Source organism: Falco punctatus, assembly GCF_963210335.1.
Source record: "Falco punctatus genome assembly, chromosome: 15".
Lineage (NCBI taxonomy): Eukaryota > Metazoa > Chordata > Aves > Falconiformes > Falconidae > Falco > Falco punctatus.
The window spans coordinates 889,705-909,070 of record NC_137595.1 but is presented as its reverse complement, the minus strand read 5'-3'; the positions used below and the strand labels follow the sequence as shown (position 1 = coordinate 909,070).

General features: G+C 48.4%; 1 protein-coding gene across 3 annotated transcripts in view; it reads left to right on the top strand.

Annotated features, from left to right (window-relative positions):
• The window catches only part of OPHN1 (oligophrenin 1), a 67,784-nt gene that overhangs the window by 11,663 nt on the left and 36,755 nt on the right, over nt 1-19,366 (top strand). For 2 of the 3 annotated variants that reach the window (XM_080366241.1, XM_080366240.1), the window contains exons 2-4: nt 8,994-9,089; nt 14,219-14,280; nt 16,949-17,020. In XM_080366241.1, coding sequence (XP_080222367.1) covers nt 8,994-9,089; nt 14,219-14,280; nt 16,949-17,020 — 230 coding nt within the window. Of the gene's footprint in view, nt 1-54; nt 3,849-8,993; nt 9,090-14,218; nt 14,281-16,948; nt 17,021-19,366 lie in introns of those variants that run through there. The other variant, XM_080366242.1, reaches the window with a different exon arrangement.

Sequence of the window (19,366 nt, the reverse complement as noted above, 5' to 3'; positions counted from 1 at the left end):
ACCACCAGCAGTCTCGGCGTGCTCTGCTGCTGGGGCCTTTGCATTTGAAGTTCAAAGAAAGCAGCCATGTGCTGCTGCCCTTGGAGCCCTCTCATAATGGGTTGAGGAGCTGCTGGCCACCCCAGCACAGGAACGCCGGCACCAGCTCGACTGTAGTTTGCATCACCCCGGTCCAGAGCTGTGCCAAGTGCACTGCTCGCAGGTGTCGCTTCTAGGCACCCTTGGTTGCTGTGATCAGGTTGGAAATTGTGAAACGCGTTTTCCTCTGCATCACCTTAACTGGAATACAAAAAATAATAGTTTTCTAAATGGTCAGGCTTTGCCAGGAGCTGAATTGTGAACGAAGAAACTCGTATTGTGAGAGTTTGGAGTGAAATAACGTAAGAGATGGGCTGACTGCAGCCACACCGCCAGCAGAGGAGTGTTTGCCAACCCCTTTGGTTTTTTGGGGTGGTGGGAGCTCTTCTTGAAGGCAACTTGTCTGTAAACCTGGGGTTAAAATTTATGGAGAAAACTTCGTCATTTCCCCTCTGATACTGGTTGGATGTCACGACATATATGATTGAGAGAAATTATAGCTGTATTATTTCTTAATGCACATTTCAAGACTTTTGCTGATTTCTGAGGCTGCTAATCTTTTTTTAATTTCCATTTCAGTTAGCCACGTGTTCTGGGCTGTCTGCCTCAAGTCTTTTTCCAGTTTCACTGAAGGAACTTCGCCAGCTTTGCAGGGCTACGAGATCAGTTTGAAAGGCCAGAAGTAGGCCAGAGGTGAAAAACTGTCCTTTGAGAACTTCAGGCGTTTAAATTGTGGTTTTACCGCTCACTCATTGTGAGGAGCATTAAGTGAAGCACTGATGCCAGTGGAAGTTCTGTCGTGTTGCAGTTTGCAGGGAGGGCATGGGTACCAATGCCTGTGCTGCCCCTGCCTGGCTTGGCCAGGGAGGAGGCTGTGGCAAAGGGTCCTGCACTTCACAGGGACTTAAGATCGTGGCTATCCTGGTATTTCAGAAGCAAAAATCATAAAAACTTAATCTGTACACTGTCCTTTATAAAAACATTAAAAATATGGCTTCAAGTGCCACTCTGCAGGAAACTAGTACAAGCCAGTGATAATCGCTGAGAGAAAGAACGGTGCGTTCCTTGTCTTTGCTTTAAAATGTGGCTTTGCTGCATGCTTGTCTTCCTGATCAATGGCATTGATCACTAATTATGTTGGACAATCAGCGTTCCCTTAATCAGAGGTAGGGGAAGAGTGCATCGTTCTCCTCAGAAGCTGTAACTCGCATCACTCTCTTCCAGTTTTCTCCAAAACAAGCCAATATACCCCAAAATGTTGTCCATCCAGCCTTGCTTGCTTCCTTTTTGTTTTGGTTGGTTTGAGCTGATAAGTTGCCTAACTTCTGAAGCGGTTGGTGAGGAGAGCCACAGTCTCCTTCTGCTCACGGCAGCCAGAAAAACCTCAACTTCCTTGATCTTCAGTCTAGCATAATAAAGCTTGCCAGCTTTTCTAAAGCAATATAGGTACAGTATAGCAGGTTTCCATGAGTCAGTAAGGGGGATAAGGGAAGCATGACGAATATATTACATATGTGATAAATGTGAAGAATTGCTATGTTGGTCTTTTTTTTCCATTTTTTTTTTATTCTTTAGTAAATAAAGAAAATAAGCCTTTCGAGCAAGTTTGTGCACTTATGACAAGGTTGCCTGGGCAAGGAGGATAATTTATGAGAATAAAAAAAGATTTAGGACAGGAAACAGAAACAAGGTAGGGGGGAAAGTGGGCTGGTGATGTGTGAGTTCAGGTAATGGCACAGAGGGCAGATAACCAGCTTGCAAAGCAACAGGCCACTCAGTAGGGAGAGTTACTGAAAAATGCATTTGTACTTGAACTATAGCCCTGGTCTTTTCCCTGGAGCCTGTGCTAGATCGACTGAGATAGTAAAAGATGAGGCATTTTGTAAAAGACTGTCAATAAAGGACTGATTAGAAATGTAAATATATAACAGAAGTATTAGACATTCAGTAAATTCCTTTGCAAGAGATTTGTAAAGTACAGCTAAATATAGCAAGTTATTTTTAGAAGTTCATGCTAGCCATTTACGTCTGGGAAGTGGAAACCCCATATCAGTGTATGAAGAATGACTTTTGTAAAATATATCAGTATTTATGAATCCCCACAGCATCCAGAAAGCCTTCAAGGGCACTTGCAAACAACTTGCCATGGGTTACTGCAGAGCACTGTCTATGCTGTACTGAGACATTTTTAAATTACCTAATGGTAAGCATCTCTCGTTTATGGAGCAACAGGAGTGCTGTTTTCCTCCCAAGATGCTTGTGTAGATTTGGGACTACCTAGAAGGCTGACCGGAAGATTCTTTTTTTCCCTCATCTGAAAAAAATCAACATGTTTTTGTGTTTGAGCAGCTGTAGAGAATTTAGGAGTGTTCTGTGAGTCAGGACTCATTACTCACGTTCCTAATGGCACATCTGGGCTCAGTCAGGGTAGCTTCATGTATTTCAGAGTCAAGGTATTTTGGTGGGACAATGTTTGCGGACTTCATGCGGTTAGCATACGATGCATAAATACAAGAGCTCAGAGGGAATATGGCCCCTTGGCCAAACACTTTGTGTGTCAGCTCATAAAGCTTTGCTGCAAGTACAGAGAATCCTCTGGAAGTGGTGGGTTGGGTACCGCATCCAGAACCCTATCTCCAGGGTGGCAGTGTGGATATACTTTGTCTCCTTCATGATGCAACTCCCTGGGAAATTCATCAGTGGGAGCTGGTAACAGTGGGCACATTCTTTTCCCTTCAGGGATCATAGCCCTTTCTTTTGCACACTGGAAGAAAAATGATATTTCTCATGTTCTGCATGTGCCATTGCACAGCTCTCCACAAGGAAGTAGAAAATGTTCTGTAGTGACTAAGCAATGGGAAGCAATTTAGGTGCATCCTCAGCTGCTGTGCGTCAGAGTCTTGCAACGTTTCCCTGAAAAAAATGACTTTCCAGAGCTCAGATCCTAACCCTAAAATTTGTCTTTGGCTTAAAATACTCTTATTTAAGTACAGAATGAACTTTTATTGTCTTTTGTTTACTTATTTGAAAGAAAAAAATGCGTGCGGCTGGTTTTGATATTTCTGTTTTCAAGCTTGAGAAGAAGAAAGCAAAATACAAAAATGGAGCTTCTCCTTACATTTGGTCTGTTTATTTTCATTGCCATAGCTCAAAATAGTTTTGGATTTTCCTTAGGGATTGTTGAAGCTGTTTTAAGTTGCTCCATGCAGGGCACCTTTGCACTATGGCTGGGTGTTTGTGCAGGTACAGAAGCTTAGGAGTGGCTTGTTCCCCCACGGTGATCTCTGCTGGCTGCTCTCCCCCTAACTGCCTGTGCATTAGTGCAGGCAGAGAGACCAGTTAAAGCTGCTTCTCACCTTCCAGTGTAGGCAAGGGCATCCCATCCCCTTTCCCGGGGATGAAACAGGGATGCTGTAGCCCCATCATTCAGCTGTTCATGCCTCGCTGTATCTGCCCTCATTTGGAATCCAGTTAAATTAAGGACTGCATTTGCTCTAGAAATGTCACTGGATTGCTATGGTGATGAGGTGTGGGATATTGTGGTTTATTTTTTTCTCCTTAATTTGCAGTGCGATACACAGGGAGCAGTATGTGACTGAGGAGTAGACAAAGCCCTGCTGAACCTGCTGCCCATTTGGCCCCTGAGCTCCTGGAGGAGCAGCAGTTCTCGCCTGGCTGTTTCCTGGGGAGAAGCAGAGGTGGTGCTGGCTCTACCAACTGCTGCACAGCTAACAAATGTACTGTAACTGGGTCAGCAAGGGGATATTTAGGTATGAATAACCTGTGTGAGGGTACTGGCAGGCTGGTCCTGGCAGGTGTGAAGTGTATACTCTGCAACCGCTCTTCCACACAGGAGGAGGTTTTTTGCTGTGGTTTTTTTGGTTTTTTTTTTTTTTTTAGTTTATTTCTAAAAATCACACTGCTCCCTCTGCATCTCTCTTGCATCCAACATCACATTTGTCCCTCTGGTTTTAAATGAGACAGTCCAAGCGTGGCCCCCATTTTCTGGTGCACAGAGATCCTGGTAGTCCCCATCACTGTCACCAGTGTGTTGTCACTGGTACTTCTATTTCCACATACTCAGGGATGTGCTTTCCTCTCTTGGCAAGAAAGGACCATTGCAATCACACAGACAGAAACTTGGAGAAGTGGGGCCCTTCTCTGAGGAGTGTAAAGCTAACTAAAGATGTGCATCTGTGACATCTTGAACATCGCACACCTTCAAGCGGCACCACCGTGCCTCATTCTCCAGCCATGCCCGTTTGTCCCCATGGCAGCATGAGGTGGTGTGTGGGGCTGCAGCCCCTTGTGGGATCTGTCCTGTGGCAATGGTTTTCTTCTGTTTTAAATTCTAAGCATTGCGTGTGTGGGGGGGAAGCGGAACCACAACCTGGTTTAGGGCTTCTGGTTGTAATCGGTGGTTTTTCAGAGGCCCGTGGCTTTTGCAAAGATAGCAACATTTTTTTGTTTGTGGTCTTTGGTTACTGATGGTTGCTGTGAAAGGTTGAAAGCAAAAACCTAGCAGGGGTTCTCATGAGCAGTCTGTGGGGCACATCCTCAATAGCTGCAGTCTCTAGAGGTGTGTTTATATATACATAAATACAACCGCAAAGTTCTTTGTGTACCTCCTAAGACTAGCGTGGCTGTAGCTGGCACTCCTTCCCTCCCTCCTGCCAGGCACAGCTTGGCTGGGGTTATTCTGTGCAGAGAGATGGGAGTTTATTTTTACTAGAAGAGTAAATTATTGTAACTGCAAATTGTGAAAGTTGGCATTGCTTAATGAATGCTGTAAGGAAGAAGAGTCCTAGAGGATTCCTGGTCAAATTCATTTTGGTGCGTTTCCACAGAAACAGGCTGAGCTGTACCAAGAGCAGGCAGGGTCCTTTAGGGCTGCCGGGCAGTGCTGAGGCTTTGCATGCCGTTTGAGGTGATATCCCTGCCTTGGAAGCACAGTGTTATTCCTTCAGTGACAGTCTGGCTCTGCACATGCATTCCTGGTGCTGTGTGAGCGGGGCAACCCTGCAGCTGCCTCTCTCCAGCCTGGACCCTCTCCCTCCTGCCAGGCTTTGGGTGTGCAAAGGAGGGGGCATTTTACAGCCATGTGTTTGTATTGGGAGGGAAAAGATTTCTGAGTGGCTATTAAAACAAGGGAGAATAAGGGCTTATCTGTCCCAGTGTGGAGATTTAGCCCTGTTTTTCCACACAGCTGATCTCTTCCTGCCCAGCTCCAGCTGCTGACCTTGGTGGCCCCTTCCAGCTGTCACATTGCTTTCCTGTGGCCATGGCTCATCCCTTTCTCCCCAGCCACCGCTGTCCTGGCCCATCCCCTGGTGTCACAGTGACGCAGGCCAAGTGCCACCGAGGGAAGGGGCAGTTTCTTGATGAGTGTCTCTGAGCAGCATGTGGCGATGCTCTGCACCAGGCCCTGGTGCTGTCCTGGCTGCTGGGCCCTGCGGGGACACAGACCCTGGCGTCAGCATCTTGGGTTCCCTCGGCAGCTGCTGCCAGCCGCACCACTGTGGCGGGGTCAGCTGCCAGAGTGGTCCCTACATAAATTTCCCAATAAACACCCCATCATTATAACACCACCCATAATACCATAGCAGTATCTGATGCTGCCTGTCCTGCATGTATGTATATATATAGGATTTGTTAGAAGCTGGTGTTCAGCCAAGACTCTGTACGTGTACAGGGACGAGTCACGTTGGTCTGTAGGAGTCTGGTTTCCATTAAGCGCTCCTCAGGAGCCACGCCAGGCGTTCGCAGCACTGGCTCTCCCTCTGGCTTGTCCTCTCCTTTCCTAACCCTACATCTTCCACAGGTTTTTTTTTTTTTTCTGTGGTGGGGTCTGCACAGTGCCAGGTGGCTTCCCTGGCCACCCCAGGGTGGCTGTCACCTCGGTGTGGGACAGCAGGGATGGCCATCCACCTTCAGCCACCATTAGCTCTGGGCAGCGCAGCAGGGTGAAATGCACATGATCGCTGCTGGCAGCTGGGGTTTCCTATATCCGACTGCTGAAGGTGAGGATGAGTATGGCTCCCCGGAATAAAAAGAATTCCTTGTCCCAGGCAAACCCAAACAGCACTGGAGTAATTAAGGGGCGCTCATTATTATTTTTTTTTTCCCCACTATGTAGCTAATGTGAGATGCGGCTTATAGCATGTCCACTTGGATTTCCTTCTGCTAGACAATTAGCAGCTAAACTTTCTGGCCAGTCAAAATTTTCAAAGGAAAATGTACCTTAAATCAGCTATACTGTTTCTTTTTTTCTGGTTAAAATAGATTGTGTTTGGATTTTTCGAACCTTTGCCCTACTCCCTGTTACTATAAAAGCAAAAGGCAAGCAGCTTGCCAAGGACCGTTTCTCTGATGCTGGGGCTAAATGCTGTGCTGACACACACGACGGAAAAACGGTGCGTGCAAACCCTCTGTCCCTGCCAGGCGCTGTGAGTGGGATTTGTGTGTGCAGCCATGCTCCTGGCTCACAGGGATGCACACAGCCAGAGCTGGCTGGTGCCTCCTCACCACCCCCGCAGCCAGCACACATGGAGGGGACAGACAGATGCTGGCTGGGGGTGTGGGAGGGTGGGATGCGATGAGCCTTGGGTACCGCTGGCTTTTGGACGTGCTGCTCAGGGACTTGGCGCTGGGTTCGGTGGGTGTTCAAATGGAGTGATTGAAGTTCACCCACTAATCAACATAGCCAAGGAGCGAGGAGGGGCTAGATGGGGGCCATCAGCAGCATCCAGGGAAGATGATGAGGGTTTGCAGAGGGATGAACAGATTCCCCTGAGCGACAGCTGAATGAGAGCCTCTGGCCAAGCCTGAAGCGAATGCTGAGGGGACTGAGAGTGAATTATTTGCTGAGGTTTTCCATCAAGTCAATGACATCATTCTGTGCTGGAGTTCACCCATTTACACACTCTCAGCCCCCCAGCAGCTGTGGGTAAATAGCGACATTCAGGCCTGAATCTGCCCATTCAGGAACAAAGGTCTGACCCATCAGAGGAAACTGCTAAACGAGGCTTTTGAGGGGAAAAGGGGGACTGTGCACTCTGAGGCTGTGCTTCTCCCCAGGCCAGGGACCTGGCTGTCCCCGCATGCCATGCTTGCTCAGGGGCCCTCGACTGCTCCTGACCTAGGGACAGGGGAAGCAGAGCAGTCTGGGGACCTGTCGGGATCCTGCACAGGCCACTTGATTTTTTTTCCCAATGCCCAATTCAGTGTTGTCCAATTCTTCTCTCCCCTCCGTAGCAGTGTTTTAGAAAACTCCATGTTTGCCACCATGGTCATAAGTTCTTCTGTCACTGAGTCTGCAACGGAAAAGAATTAACAAAAATATACCCAGAATCACCATTTTTCTCAGGCTAGAAATGCAGGGGGTAGGCTGTACTGTGCAGACACAGTTCCTCACTAGTTCAGATCTCATTTTTGGCCATTACTTTCCACCTAGATTTTAACAACTCATGCCGAAAATGATGGTGCGTGTCTTAATTTTTTTAGACAAACAGACAAATTAAAAAAAAGCACCCATGTACACAGAGTTGCTCTTTCCCCTGGTTTGGCAAAGCAGGGGACTGTGAGCTGGTTGCACATTAATGCCTGTGCTGTGCTGTCTGCTACACTTTTGCAGTTTCCTGAATTTCAGAAAGTGCTGTCTCCAGTGGATCCCCCCAAAGGAATCCAGCCTGGGACTGTGCCTATAGCTGTAGTCCAAAATTAGGGAAAATAGCAATGCAAATCAAAGTATAAAATTATTCCTTTACTTTTGTTTTATTGTCTACACTCTATTCCCTAAGGTTAAGCAAGTTCAGCCTCCTTCTGTTTGTATCTCAGGTATTTGCTGTTGGAGAAAGACTAACGCCCCCAAAAAGCACGTAACTGTGCAGGAAGATGTGGTTGGTGTGAGGCTATCAAATACATTGTGCTCTTGTGCTCTGCCAGTGGGAAAAGGACTTGGTTTCTTGTGCAGTAAAGTGTTACCTGTGGCTGTTGCAGCTGTCACCATATGGGTGATTTTGGCATTGGGGTCTGCTGCATTGTCACTGCCCCGTCCCAGCGGCAGCTCCTCTGCCAGTGTCAGCAGACGCCTTCACAACAACGAAGCCACTGATGAAGCTGTGAAGCAGCCGCACAGGGCACAAAGACACAAAGGATCCTTTTGGCTAGAAAATTCTGTGGGAAGTCCAAAAATAATTTGGGCTGAGCTACAACCGCCATCAGGAAGTGTCTTTGCTTCAAGAGTGAGCGTTTCTTCACCAGCGAGACAGGAGCAGGTCCCTGGGCCATCTGCAGATTCTCTGACGAGCATAGCTTGAGCCCCCCAAGGGCCTGTTTGTGTCTGTGACCCCCTAAAGAGGAGCAGTTATTTTGAATCCTGTCATCTTCCCCACGTTTATCTTCTGAGTCTACAGATTTTCCTCCCGTATAATGAAAAAATTTACTCTGAACAGTGACAAGCCTGTCTGACAGCCTCTGTGCTCTGAGGAGCTGTGCAGATGCATGTGTGGCACCGGGGATATCTACTTCTCTGAAAACGTTCCTGCAGTGCTGGTGAATGCTGCATGTGAAGCTGCATGTTTTCCTGCAGAGGAAACGTGTCAGTGTCTCTTTTTGTACGTAGCAGGACATGAGGCTATTGATCGGCTGTTTGTACGATTTGGTGCATCATTAGTATTGCAGAAGCATTTTCAACAACACTGAGAAAGAAAAAGAAAACAAAACAAATGCTCTCTGCAGCCTCTAAGGGATATTAACATTGCAACCTCTTCTGAAGTGCTTAAATTCGTAATGCATATGGATTTTTCTAACAGCCTCACTATGGTTTTGTTCCATTTAGGCTAAATTTCTAAGACTTGCTGCTTCTGTGTAACAATTGCAAAAATATACAGTCTTACTGCTCTATTCTTTTCCAGGTTACTCATCGGCAGTACAGAAATTCTCCCAGACTTTGCAGTCATTTCAGTTCGACTTTATTGGTGACACACTAACGGATGATGAGATTAATATTGGTAAGTCTTCTTTTTCATCCAAACTTTCAGTAATTGAGAAAGTCTATTCCTTCTTTAGGTGTTTGCCTGTGCTGATGGTTGTTAAACAGCATCTGGAGCCGGGTTCCTCAGATGCTAGTCAGCTATTCCATTGCATATTTTACAAAGTTGTACTTTCATGGGTAGAGTTTCACATTCCCAGTTCAGCGGATAATTTGTGGAGGTTTTCCATAGCTCCAGCCTTGCTCTGTGCTGCCAGGCACTGGGGAGGATGTCAACATGATGCTGGCATCCCAGCAAGTCCCACTTCCCAGTGCTGCAGATGGAGTGGGAGCTCATGTGGCACTGAGCATTGGTCACAGCTCCCCATCCAGGTGGGTGCTGCTCCTAAAGCTACCTTTGCTCTCTGCTGAAAGCGCCTTACAAAAACAAAGCTGCCCCGTGGTGCCCTGAAAAAGGGACGAGGCAGACTGCTGGGAAAAACGAATGGCTGGATGTGTTGTTGTGTGGAAAATAATCACCAGTCTCTGCGGCAGGGGAGCCTGTGGCATGAGCATTGTACTACTTCCCAAAACTAATCTGTTTCGGGATTAGCAATGCTAAAGCCGTTTTACATCCCTGCCAGCCTGGTGCAACTGTGCAGGTTACACAGCTGCCAGCTGCACTCAGGGAGCTAAGCTGAATGGCCTAAGTGTCCTAAACCCAGTGCTTTTCAAATCAATCCTGCTCTTGGCTTAGCTAGTGCTGTTGCATGGCCAGGGCAGGGATGTGGGTGCTGCAGTGGTGGCGGCAGCAGGGCAACTGGCAGGAGGGACAACAGCCCTGAGGGTCTGACCCTGGCCCATGGGACAAAACCCTGGGGGAACCTGAGGGAATGGGGCTGCCCGTGGTGGGGGGCACAGGGTGTTAGCCAGGCTGCTCCTGGGGGCTGAACATAGGAAAAAGAACACCTAGAAAAAGTGCTTTTGTCAGGCTGTTGTTGAAGAGCAACTGCAAGTGTGATATTGCTGATGTCAGGTCTCTCGGCCATCATTGAAAGGGGAAGGAAGTAAAGCCTGTTCTCTGGGTTTTATTTAAAGCAGATTGTAGCTTGCCCTTCAATATCTGGTTTCCTTTATGGAAAGTCTCTAGGTGAAGCCTGCTGGAAATGAGTCAGCCTCCAAATCTAATGTCAAGAGAAGTGCTGAGTTTCTGAATGCATCTGAATAAGGGTGGGGAAAACATTGCCTTTTAAAAGCTCCTTCTGGGAGCAGAGGGATCTGAAGCAAACAGCTGCCCAAGGAAAGGAGCATCCCTTCTCCTGGCTAGAAGGGACAAAGCTCGGCATCCTATGCTCTTGCACTGCCTGGCTGTGGGAGGGGAGCAGAGCCCGGTGCAGTGAGACAGTGTGGTGGGGCCGTGGCACTCATCAGGCAAGGAAGACTGCTGGAAGTGGCAGAGGATAATAGGGGGATTGCAGGCAGAGGAGAGCAAGAAGAGATCACAGCAAATGTAAAACACTGTGGTGAAACTGTGTTTCTCTACTTCTGTTTTTGTTGGGGAATATTTGCTTTGCCTCATCAAGGATTGGTCCCTGGTTTCCCCTGTGAAAAAACCTGTGCTGTGTTCCTCCTCCCACACCAAACCCTGCAGTGTCTGCTGGGGCTGAGCTGCTTTGCAAGGCTCTCTTATTCCTGCAACAGTAGCAGGGTGTTGACATCTCCATAGCAGCTTCTGTCTCCTGCAAGGGTTCCAGAGACTTGGGTGGGAGCATAGGAGCTTGTTTGATGTGCAGGTTATGGGAACGAAGCAAAACATTCAAAAGCACTTCTTATCATACTTCAGGGAAGGTGTTTGATCTGTAAATATAACTGGTGGTACACTTCTTTCTTTTTATGTAGGCAGAGGGCAGGCTGACACCTCTGCATGTCAGGTGATGGCTTTGAACACTGCAAGTGTGGGTCATGACAGACGCTGGATTGATGTTGTCAGTTGTGAGCAGTGCTTTCCCCCAGAGATGTTAATAGTTACAGACGCACCCACCTTACACAGTGGCTGCGGTCCCTCCTTTAGACACCCGTGTGGGACCCAAATCAGCAGCTCCTTCAGAGATGAACGGAGCAATGAAATTGGATGGCATGTTCTGTCCCTCCCAGGCATGGGAACCTGAAATCTTCTGGTTGTAAGCAGCTGATGTTCCTGGCATGCTTCTGGCCTGGGCCAGCTGAGTCACTCCCAAGTGGTTCCCAGGTGTGGCTTGGCAGGCAGCAGTTGCAGGCAGCCTGCCTGCTCTGTTCTGCAAGGGTTTGCAAGTGCTGACCCAGGCCAGTAGCATGGGTCCACCCCAGTGCTCTTGGACACTGCTGGCCTGGCAGCAGGGTGTAGCCTGAGCCACATGTTTGTGGTGCAAGGACAAATCCAGTGGGTGCTCTGTGACTACAGACAGGAAATGTGTGCATGGGCTCTTCCTGTACAGCAAAAAAACCCCAAACAAAACCCATCTAGCGCAAATTTTAGGCACTGACATTTTCCCTGTAAGTTCAGGGCAGGATGCGCTTTCTCCCTGTCATAATTCCTTTCCTGGCTTGGGCTCCTGGTGTCTGCACACACTTCAGGTTTTACATTGTCCTGAGTAACCACAGTGAAAGTCAGCATGTCAGCCCTTTGGTCAAATGTAATGAACTATTAGGACATTGCATGTGCTGGGCTTTGAAGCTCTTGCTCTGATAGAGAACTCAGAAATTACTGACTCATCAAGAAGGTTATGTTTTGATGATGCCAGCTGAGGCACTGTGTCACGAGGCTGTGGTTTTTCCTTTCTGTGTCTGTCTCGGCAACTGCAGAGTGAAACCTCTTAATGCTGGAAGTTTGTACTCGCTGGCTGCGCAGCAGCATTACAGCTGTTTTTTAGCAGAAGGACAGGTATTCCTCCTAAGGTACCAGCGGTGGATGAGGGGAGAGGGCCCTCAGCTTGCAGGTGGAGCACAAATGCATCCTCTTCCCCTATCTGTGGTATGAGCTATTACTGTACATGCCTCGCTATAAGCCTGATTTGTTCCTTCGTGTGTTATCCCTGCCAAGCCAGGCATGCTGGAGCTCTGGATGCCATCCTGCTCAAGAGCTGTGATGTCAGCCAGGCGCTTCTGAGGTTCTTTGCATCATTCTCAGACAGTCTTTAAATTGCTTACCAGTTTTGAAGTGCTTCCGTGTGCTTCACAGCCAGTGCAGCGTCTGAACTGCAAGCCCAAGAACTCCTGTAGGTTTTACAAAGCCATTTTGTACTTAACACAGGGCAGAGCAAGGGTGCTTATGAGGCTCACTGGACTAGTCCCCAGCTTCGAGCCAAGTAGGGTGCGGCTCCCACTGCACAAAGGTGGTGAGTGGCACTGTGGGAACCTTTGTGAGCCAGCTCCCAGGTAGCTCCTAGGTTTGGTGGGGCAATTAGGTTATTCCCCACAGGCATTCAGCACACAGCCACACTGTATGTGTAGGCAGACGCTTGCCCAGCCTTGTCTTACAGCCTTCTGGAGAACCAAGACTTCTGCAGTGCTGCTCATTTCAGTGCTCTTCTGGTGAGAGAGGTTTTCTCCTCTGCCACAAATTCAGCCCCTTCCTGTGTTCTCCTGTGATGGGCAGAGACAAGGACTGAGTGTTCCCTCCTGGTGATAGCCCTTGGTGTGGGTGTTACAGATTTGCTAGTAAGTTAGAATTAATTGACTTTATTTGATTTTATAAAATCATTTTTAATAGGAGTATAGAGGGATAAGAAATATATTTTGATGAAACTTGTAGTTGCACAGTAAAAGCTGCTATGAGATCCTTTGTACAGTCCTGTACCAAGGCCAGAAGAATGGGCTAGAATCATTGTTTAAAACTTAGGTAACAAATTTGGGATTTTACAGATTTCTTTGTATTTGACTAGTCTTCTGTATGTAGAAAGTGTATTGAAATGTCAGAATATAGAATTAATGGGAACTGGGGAGAGTCGACTAGAACAACTTGTAGTTACCTGCCAAGAAACCGTGAACTTTAGTAAAAGGTAATTCCGGCAGGGGGAGATCGCAACCACTGACTCATATACCACCTACCCAAATCATACTCCAGACCCATTTCTAGACTTTTCTAACCTTTACTGCACAGAATCGCATATAGGAGGAGGGTGTGTTAATGATTTTTGGGAAATACTATGATTATGCATGAATATTTAATGAATATGTATGAATAAGTTCTGTACATGGTGTATGATTCTGAAGCTTGGTGTGCGTTGATCGTGAGGAGACTCACTCTCACACCCGGCCGTCAATAAAGAAGAGTCTGCTTATCTATATCACATTGGTGTTGATAAGTTCTTCATTCCGAGATTTTGGTGACATGGGGAGACCCCACCACTCCTACCTTGTCTTTTTTTTCCTCCCAGGCTAAATAAACCTTGTTGTTTCAGTTTGTTAAAGGACAGGTTTCATGTTATTTTTGCTGTAGTTGGACTCTAAGAAGTGGTGATCAATGAGATATTTTTGTTTAATTGTTAACGTTTTAGGGAGTGATGTCAATGTCTATAACCATTTCTACACCTGCTGCCACTCCTTTGTAGGTACATGGACTTTGTGCTTCTTGTAGCTGAATGTAATCTTTGTCATTCTGGGCTGTTTTCATTTGACAGATTTGTCTTGGTCCTAGCAAGCACCTGCAGCTCTTCCAGCTTGGGCAGAGGTGCTGGGCCTGTTCTGGCACTGCCGGCAGCCATCCAGGCAGCCCCATCCTGCCCACAGTCCTCCGCTGTGGCAGAGCCTGTCGTGTTGCGGTCCCTGCTGCCCCAGGCTGCCCTTTCCTCTGTTTGCCCCTTCCCTGCTGCCTGCCTTACCAGCTTTGTAGCATAGTGCCTAATGACAGATAATTAACATTTTCTTCCCTTCCCAGGGCGCTGGCTCCCTCGTTGCTCCAGCCGGGAGGCCCACCTCCCCAGTGCATAAATCAGTACTCCTCATGGCCAGCCTTCACCGATGTCCTTGCCTCACTCAGTTTCTGTGAAAAGGGGCCTCCTCTTCTCCATTTTTTGGCAAGCCTTTAGTTGGCGATTCTGGGGGACAGCCAGATTTGGGTACCCTAACGTGTGTCCTGTGCGCCAGTGCCACATCACGGCTCCACTGACCAGCCTCTTCTTTTCTTTACAGCTGAGTCCTTTAAGGAGTTTGCAGAGCTGCTCCATGAGGTAGAGCTGGAGAGGTCCATGATGGTAAGATGATCTGAAATGTGCTCTGGTAATTACTGCCTCGTCACAATGTTTAAATCCTAAATCACGGCCAAATGGCACCACATAAGTTGGTGTGACATTTCCCATCAGAGGGAAGCTGGGAGCCCTGGAAGTGTTGTGCTTTGAACCACAACTGGTCCACAGTGCTATGGCCATGGGCCCTGAGCAGCAAAGGGGAGGTGCTGGGCAGGGAGGGCAAGAGGTTGTCCCACTCAGTGTCCAAAACCTCTCCTGCATGCCAGGAAGACATGCAGTCCCAGGATCCTGCCATCTGCAGCAGGTTGCTCTGCAGAGCCAGGTGTGTTTGAGCTGGTAACAAGCTGGTTTTGTGATGAAACAAAGTGTTAAAGAATAAGAAGCGTGATGTATTTTGAGCGCCATTTTTGCCAGGTGCAAGCACGCTGGTCCCCCTGTGCCCCTGCCCTTGCCAGCACAGCTCTGGTTGGGTGACATGCTGCCTTCAGTCCCTTGCTGCATTGTGCTCTCTGCCCCTCCACAGCAAGTGTTGGCTTCCCGTTTCACTCCTAATTCCAGGAAATACACGAAGGTTAGGTTCGGTAGAGAGCTTTTACAGCATGCCAGGAATGTGCTGCTTGGCTCTGCTTCCCTCTGCCTCGTGCAGCAATGAGAGCTTGTGCCAGGCTGCTGGCTTGGCCAGTGCCGCAGGGGTGGCTGTGCCAGTGGGATGCCACCAGCCGCTCTGCAGGTCCACAGGCAGTCAGGGAACAGGATGAAACTGATAAGAGGCTAGACGAAATCATTAGGGTATTTCTTTATTAGTTACATCCCAGGTACAATGGCTCCTTTGGCAGTGGATAAGTGGGTCGAAGGAATTGTTTTGGGGATCATGGATGCTCTCCAACTTTTCTAAAGATATTTTTTTCCCCCCTCCACTTGTAGGACCAGTTCTTTACAGTAGCTCACTCAGGAGGTTTCATTGTCACCGTGTTCATCAGCTTTAAATTAAAACTAAACAGCTGTGGCAGTGTAGTGTTGTATCCCCTTCTCTGGAGCATGGGAGAGAGCTTGTTGCAGTAGAAGTGGGGATGGGAAGAGACGGCAAGTCATTTCCCTGTGTCAAGGTGGAGTTGGAGCCAGTGATACAAACTGGGGTGCATTTGCTTGTGGATTCATGGAGAGGGAGCACAGAATATGTCCCAGGAAAAGCATCTTTCAGACGTCTGACAGGACTGGAAAAGACACGTGCTGGCTTTCCTTTTTCCTTAGCTGTCATTGTTATTCTTTTGCCATGACAGATAACCTGCTGTCATTTGTCTTCTTGGCTGGATTTCAGGAGAAGGAAAGCTCATAATTTATTTGAGAGACATGTTGTTAGAGCCATCAAGCTCAGTGCTGTTTGTGGTGAGAAACGCCAGACCATGAGAAAGCCATGGTGGGCAGCCAGCCCCAGCCTGCTGCAGCCCTGCCTTCTGCTCGTGTGAGCTTGTGGCCTTCATCACACCTTCTCTGAGAAGCAGCTCCTGCCCGTCATGGTCTTGCTGAGCTCTTACGGATTTTTTAGCATTGGAAAACAGCTCATTTCAGGACTGCAGCAGCCACTTTCTGACAGTGTACTCACCAGCATGAGCATCTGCTGTGGTCACTGGGAGATGCTAGCAACTGAGCACATCCTGCTCCAGAATCTTACCCATCACAGCTTCACATTAAAGACAAGGGCAGATGCTGTTGTGGAAAGCAGGGCTAGTGCAGTGGTGTGCCTTGGTGGCAGAGGGGAGTATGACAGGTTGTCTGGAGCAGAGGAGCTGGCAGCAGCAGCCAAGAGGAGGCAGCTGCAGCACATGTCTCCTCTGCTTCCTTCCCTCCTGTCAGAACAGGCAGGACAGCTCGCTGCAGGCAGGGACCCAGCTGAGCTGACAAGTAAGTAGTCATCTGCAGTGTGCTTTGAGAATATATTTGGTTCTGGTTTGTGCTTCGTGGAGAGATAAACAAACAGCCTTGTCTCCTGGGGCTGCTTCTGGAGAGGGCTCACCCAGCAGCCAGTGTACTTTGAACATCAGTTCTCTCAGTCCTTCACATGTGTGACACGGACAGTGGTTCGTTTAAAATGGGGTAGGGGGCAGGTGCTGTCACTGACAGCATCGTCCTGCCCGAGCTGTGGCACAGGGGCCACGCACACCGTGCTTCAGCAGGGGCTTGCTCCAGTGTGCCAGCGACACACCACATGGCTGGGCTGGGCGTTACAGGCCTGTGAGGGTCCATCGTAGCTTTAGTCTGAAGCTGGAGAAGCTGGCAGGGACGAAAGCTGCCTTGGCATAGATAGGACTGTGAGGGGACCGGTGTCCCAGAGGGCTGCTGCTCTGGCAGGGGGTTGATGGGGGTAACACAGCATTTCAGGCAAAGGGCAACGGCTTGCCATGCAGGGAAGGTGGCAGTGTGGGGGAAACCTGTCTGTCATCTACAGGATGTCCCCCAAAGCCTTGTGTGCCATGATTGGGGTTTTCTGTGTATTATAGATGGGGAAAAGTGGGGTACGGATGGATTAAGTGACTTCACCTATAGGCAGAGAACAGGTTTGCAGTCAGAGACATTAAAATCTAAGAGTTCTTGGCTTCTGGCCGTGATCAGCCTCTCTTTAGGAGGAAATTAATCTGTGTCTTGTAATAAAACTCTTTCTTTCTTTGCTCTGTAGGTACAGAACGCTAGTGATTTGCTGATCAAACCTTTGGAAAACTTTCGGAAGGAGCAAATAGGGTTCACCAAGGTAAGGCTTGCTTGTTTGTTTTGAATTTAAACAGATTTGATTTCTATTGCTATGTTTAAATTCAGTTTTTTCTCCTGGATTTGGCTTTTTTGTTGTTGTTTTTAAAAAGTAGACAATTGTTGTACCATATTTTGACTTCATGCTCTCAGAAACTTCCCCATTTAATACTGGCTTTCGGCTGCTGGCACGAGATAGTCCATGCTGCAACTTCTAGTCTGATTTTTCAATCATAAGAGGCTCCAAAACCTTTTCCTGAATTCTTTGGGTTCTCTTCTGGCCTAATTCCAGCACTGTCTCCATCCTGAACAAGGAGTGCTTGCTTCGACCGGTGATCAGGGTATACTCCTTGCTGCTTTCTCTCTTTTCCTCTTTGTTCATTCAGTGCTATTGAGAATAAGTTACTTTCTTCAGATAAGCGTATGTTAGAGCAGGAGGGGGAGAGAGCAGCAAAGGCTGGCAGTCAGAACTTTGTTATAGTCATAGGGCTTTTGTTATGAAATATTTACATAAAGCATCTAATGAGTCTTTCAGATGGACCAAACTTTTAAAGAAACAAACTATAAAAAGCAAATCCTGCACATATTGAGCAGAAAAGATTATTTTTCCCTTGTCTGCTATCAAGAAGTCCAGGTTCCACATTACTCAGCAGCAGCTTGAAATGGGGCTGGCTCTGAACCAGCTCAGAAATGGAGATGTTTTGGAGAACACTTGGGGCTTGGATTCAGCCCAGCCCATCTGGAGTCTTTGACGTTTAATAAATACAGGATTTGAGAAAAGATACTTGGTCACCATCCTGCCCTTCAGAATCCTCCTGTACAACTGTGTGTGTAGAACACCTCTCTGAGAAGCCGCAGCAGCAGCGTGGCAAAGGCGGCAGCCGTTGGTCTGGTGCTGGTGAAGCTGCCTGTGCTGGTGGGTTTTGCAGCAGGCCTCTGAATTACAAGCATGGGGATGTGCCCAGGGCTGAGAAGAAACTCCCTCCTCATTGATCTGTCTCCATTAACGGTAGGGCCAGCACATATTTAGAAAAGAGTCACGGGGAAGGAGTCATGGGGACAAGGTTATTTTCCCTTCTGTGTTTATGGAACACTTAAGTCAAGAGGGCAACAGTCTGCAAATGTTAAGATGACAGTATTAAAGTACCCTTCAGGCTGTTTTCTTCATGGGTAGCCCTTGAGGTGTGTAAGGATTACTTTGTCTACAGCTGGAGCCTCTGCTCCCAGAGCCATGCTGCACCCCACCCCGCAGGTTGTGTACCCTGCCTCCTGCTCCAGAGCTGGCCGGTGCCTGGCTGGCAGGCATGTGTCTCAGCATGGTTGGTGCTGTAGTGCCGGAGCGGCTCTGAGCGCTGACATGGATTCACCTGGCAGCTTACAGCCCTTCCTTGTTCCCTGCTCATGGGGCAGGGTCGAGGCGTTGGGCAGTGACTGTGGCAGGATGCTCTTCAGAAGCAGTTAAAGGTGGTGGAGGATAGGGACTCCTTGCCGTTGGCTTGGAGTCTTGGTGGTTTGGCTTTGTTTTTTGTTTCTTATGAGGAACGTGAACTGCAAAGGTGTCAGGGGCACCTCACTGAGAAGCGGGCTCTGCCACAGTTCAGCAGAAGTGCTCACACACAGGAGCTTGCTGGGGAGCACTTTGCACCCCACCACATTTCCAGGTGTGCCCAAGGGGATGCACGGGGAGGTAGCACTTCCTCTGATGTCATCCTGCAGCCTTGAGTGGGTGCAAGTTTCAGAGCAAGCCGCAGTGTGCTCCAGACCCTTGCCCTCACCTCTGATGATTTCCTGACAGGAGCCCGCACTACACCACTGGCGCAGGTCCCGCTGGGCTGCATCCTCTGGGCATCGCCTCAGGCACAAAGCCTTCCTTCACTTGCCAGCCTGCAGAACTCCTCCGGGTCATTCACATCCCGCAGCAGAAGGCGTGAAATACAAATGAGGACTCCTCACAATGGTGCTCTGTCAGCAAGGCACCCCCCTCCATTTCTGCTGCGCCTCCACTGACTGGCATCACCCGAGTAGATCCTTCCTGATTTACACCAGGGGGAGAGAGGCTGGGGCCAGGCTGTGGAGCAGACCAGAGACATGACACAGAGAATTTGTGCCCTCTGCTTCATTTCCCTTATTTTGGCAGAGCTGCCTTCTGTGAGATGTTTTCTGTTCTCTTTTCAAGATGCTGAAGCCAGATAGGAAGAGCCTTTGAATTGGGTCTTTGTGATGACTGTGGCTGGAGAGCAGCCAGTCAGTCTGACTAAGACATCTGAGTCTGCATTAACCCATTTTCCTGGGGTTGAATGGAGTCTCCTTGGTCAGATGGTGTGTTCCCACATAGGGGAGCCCCCGGGTG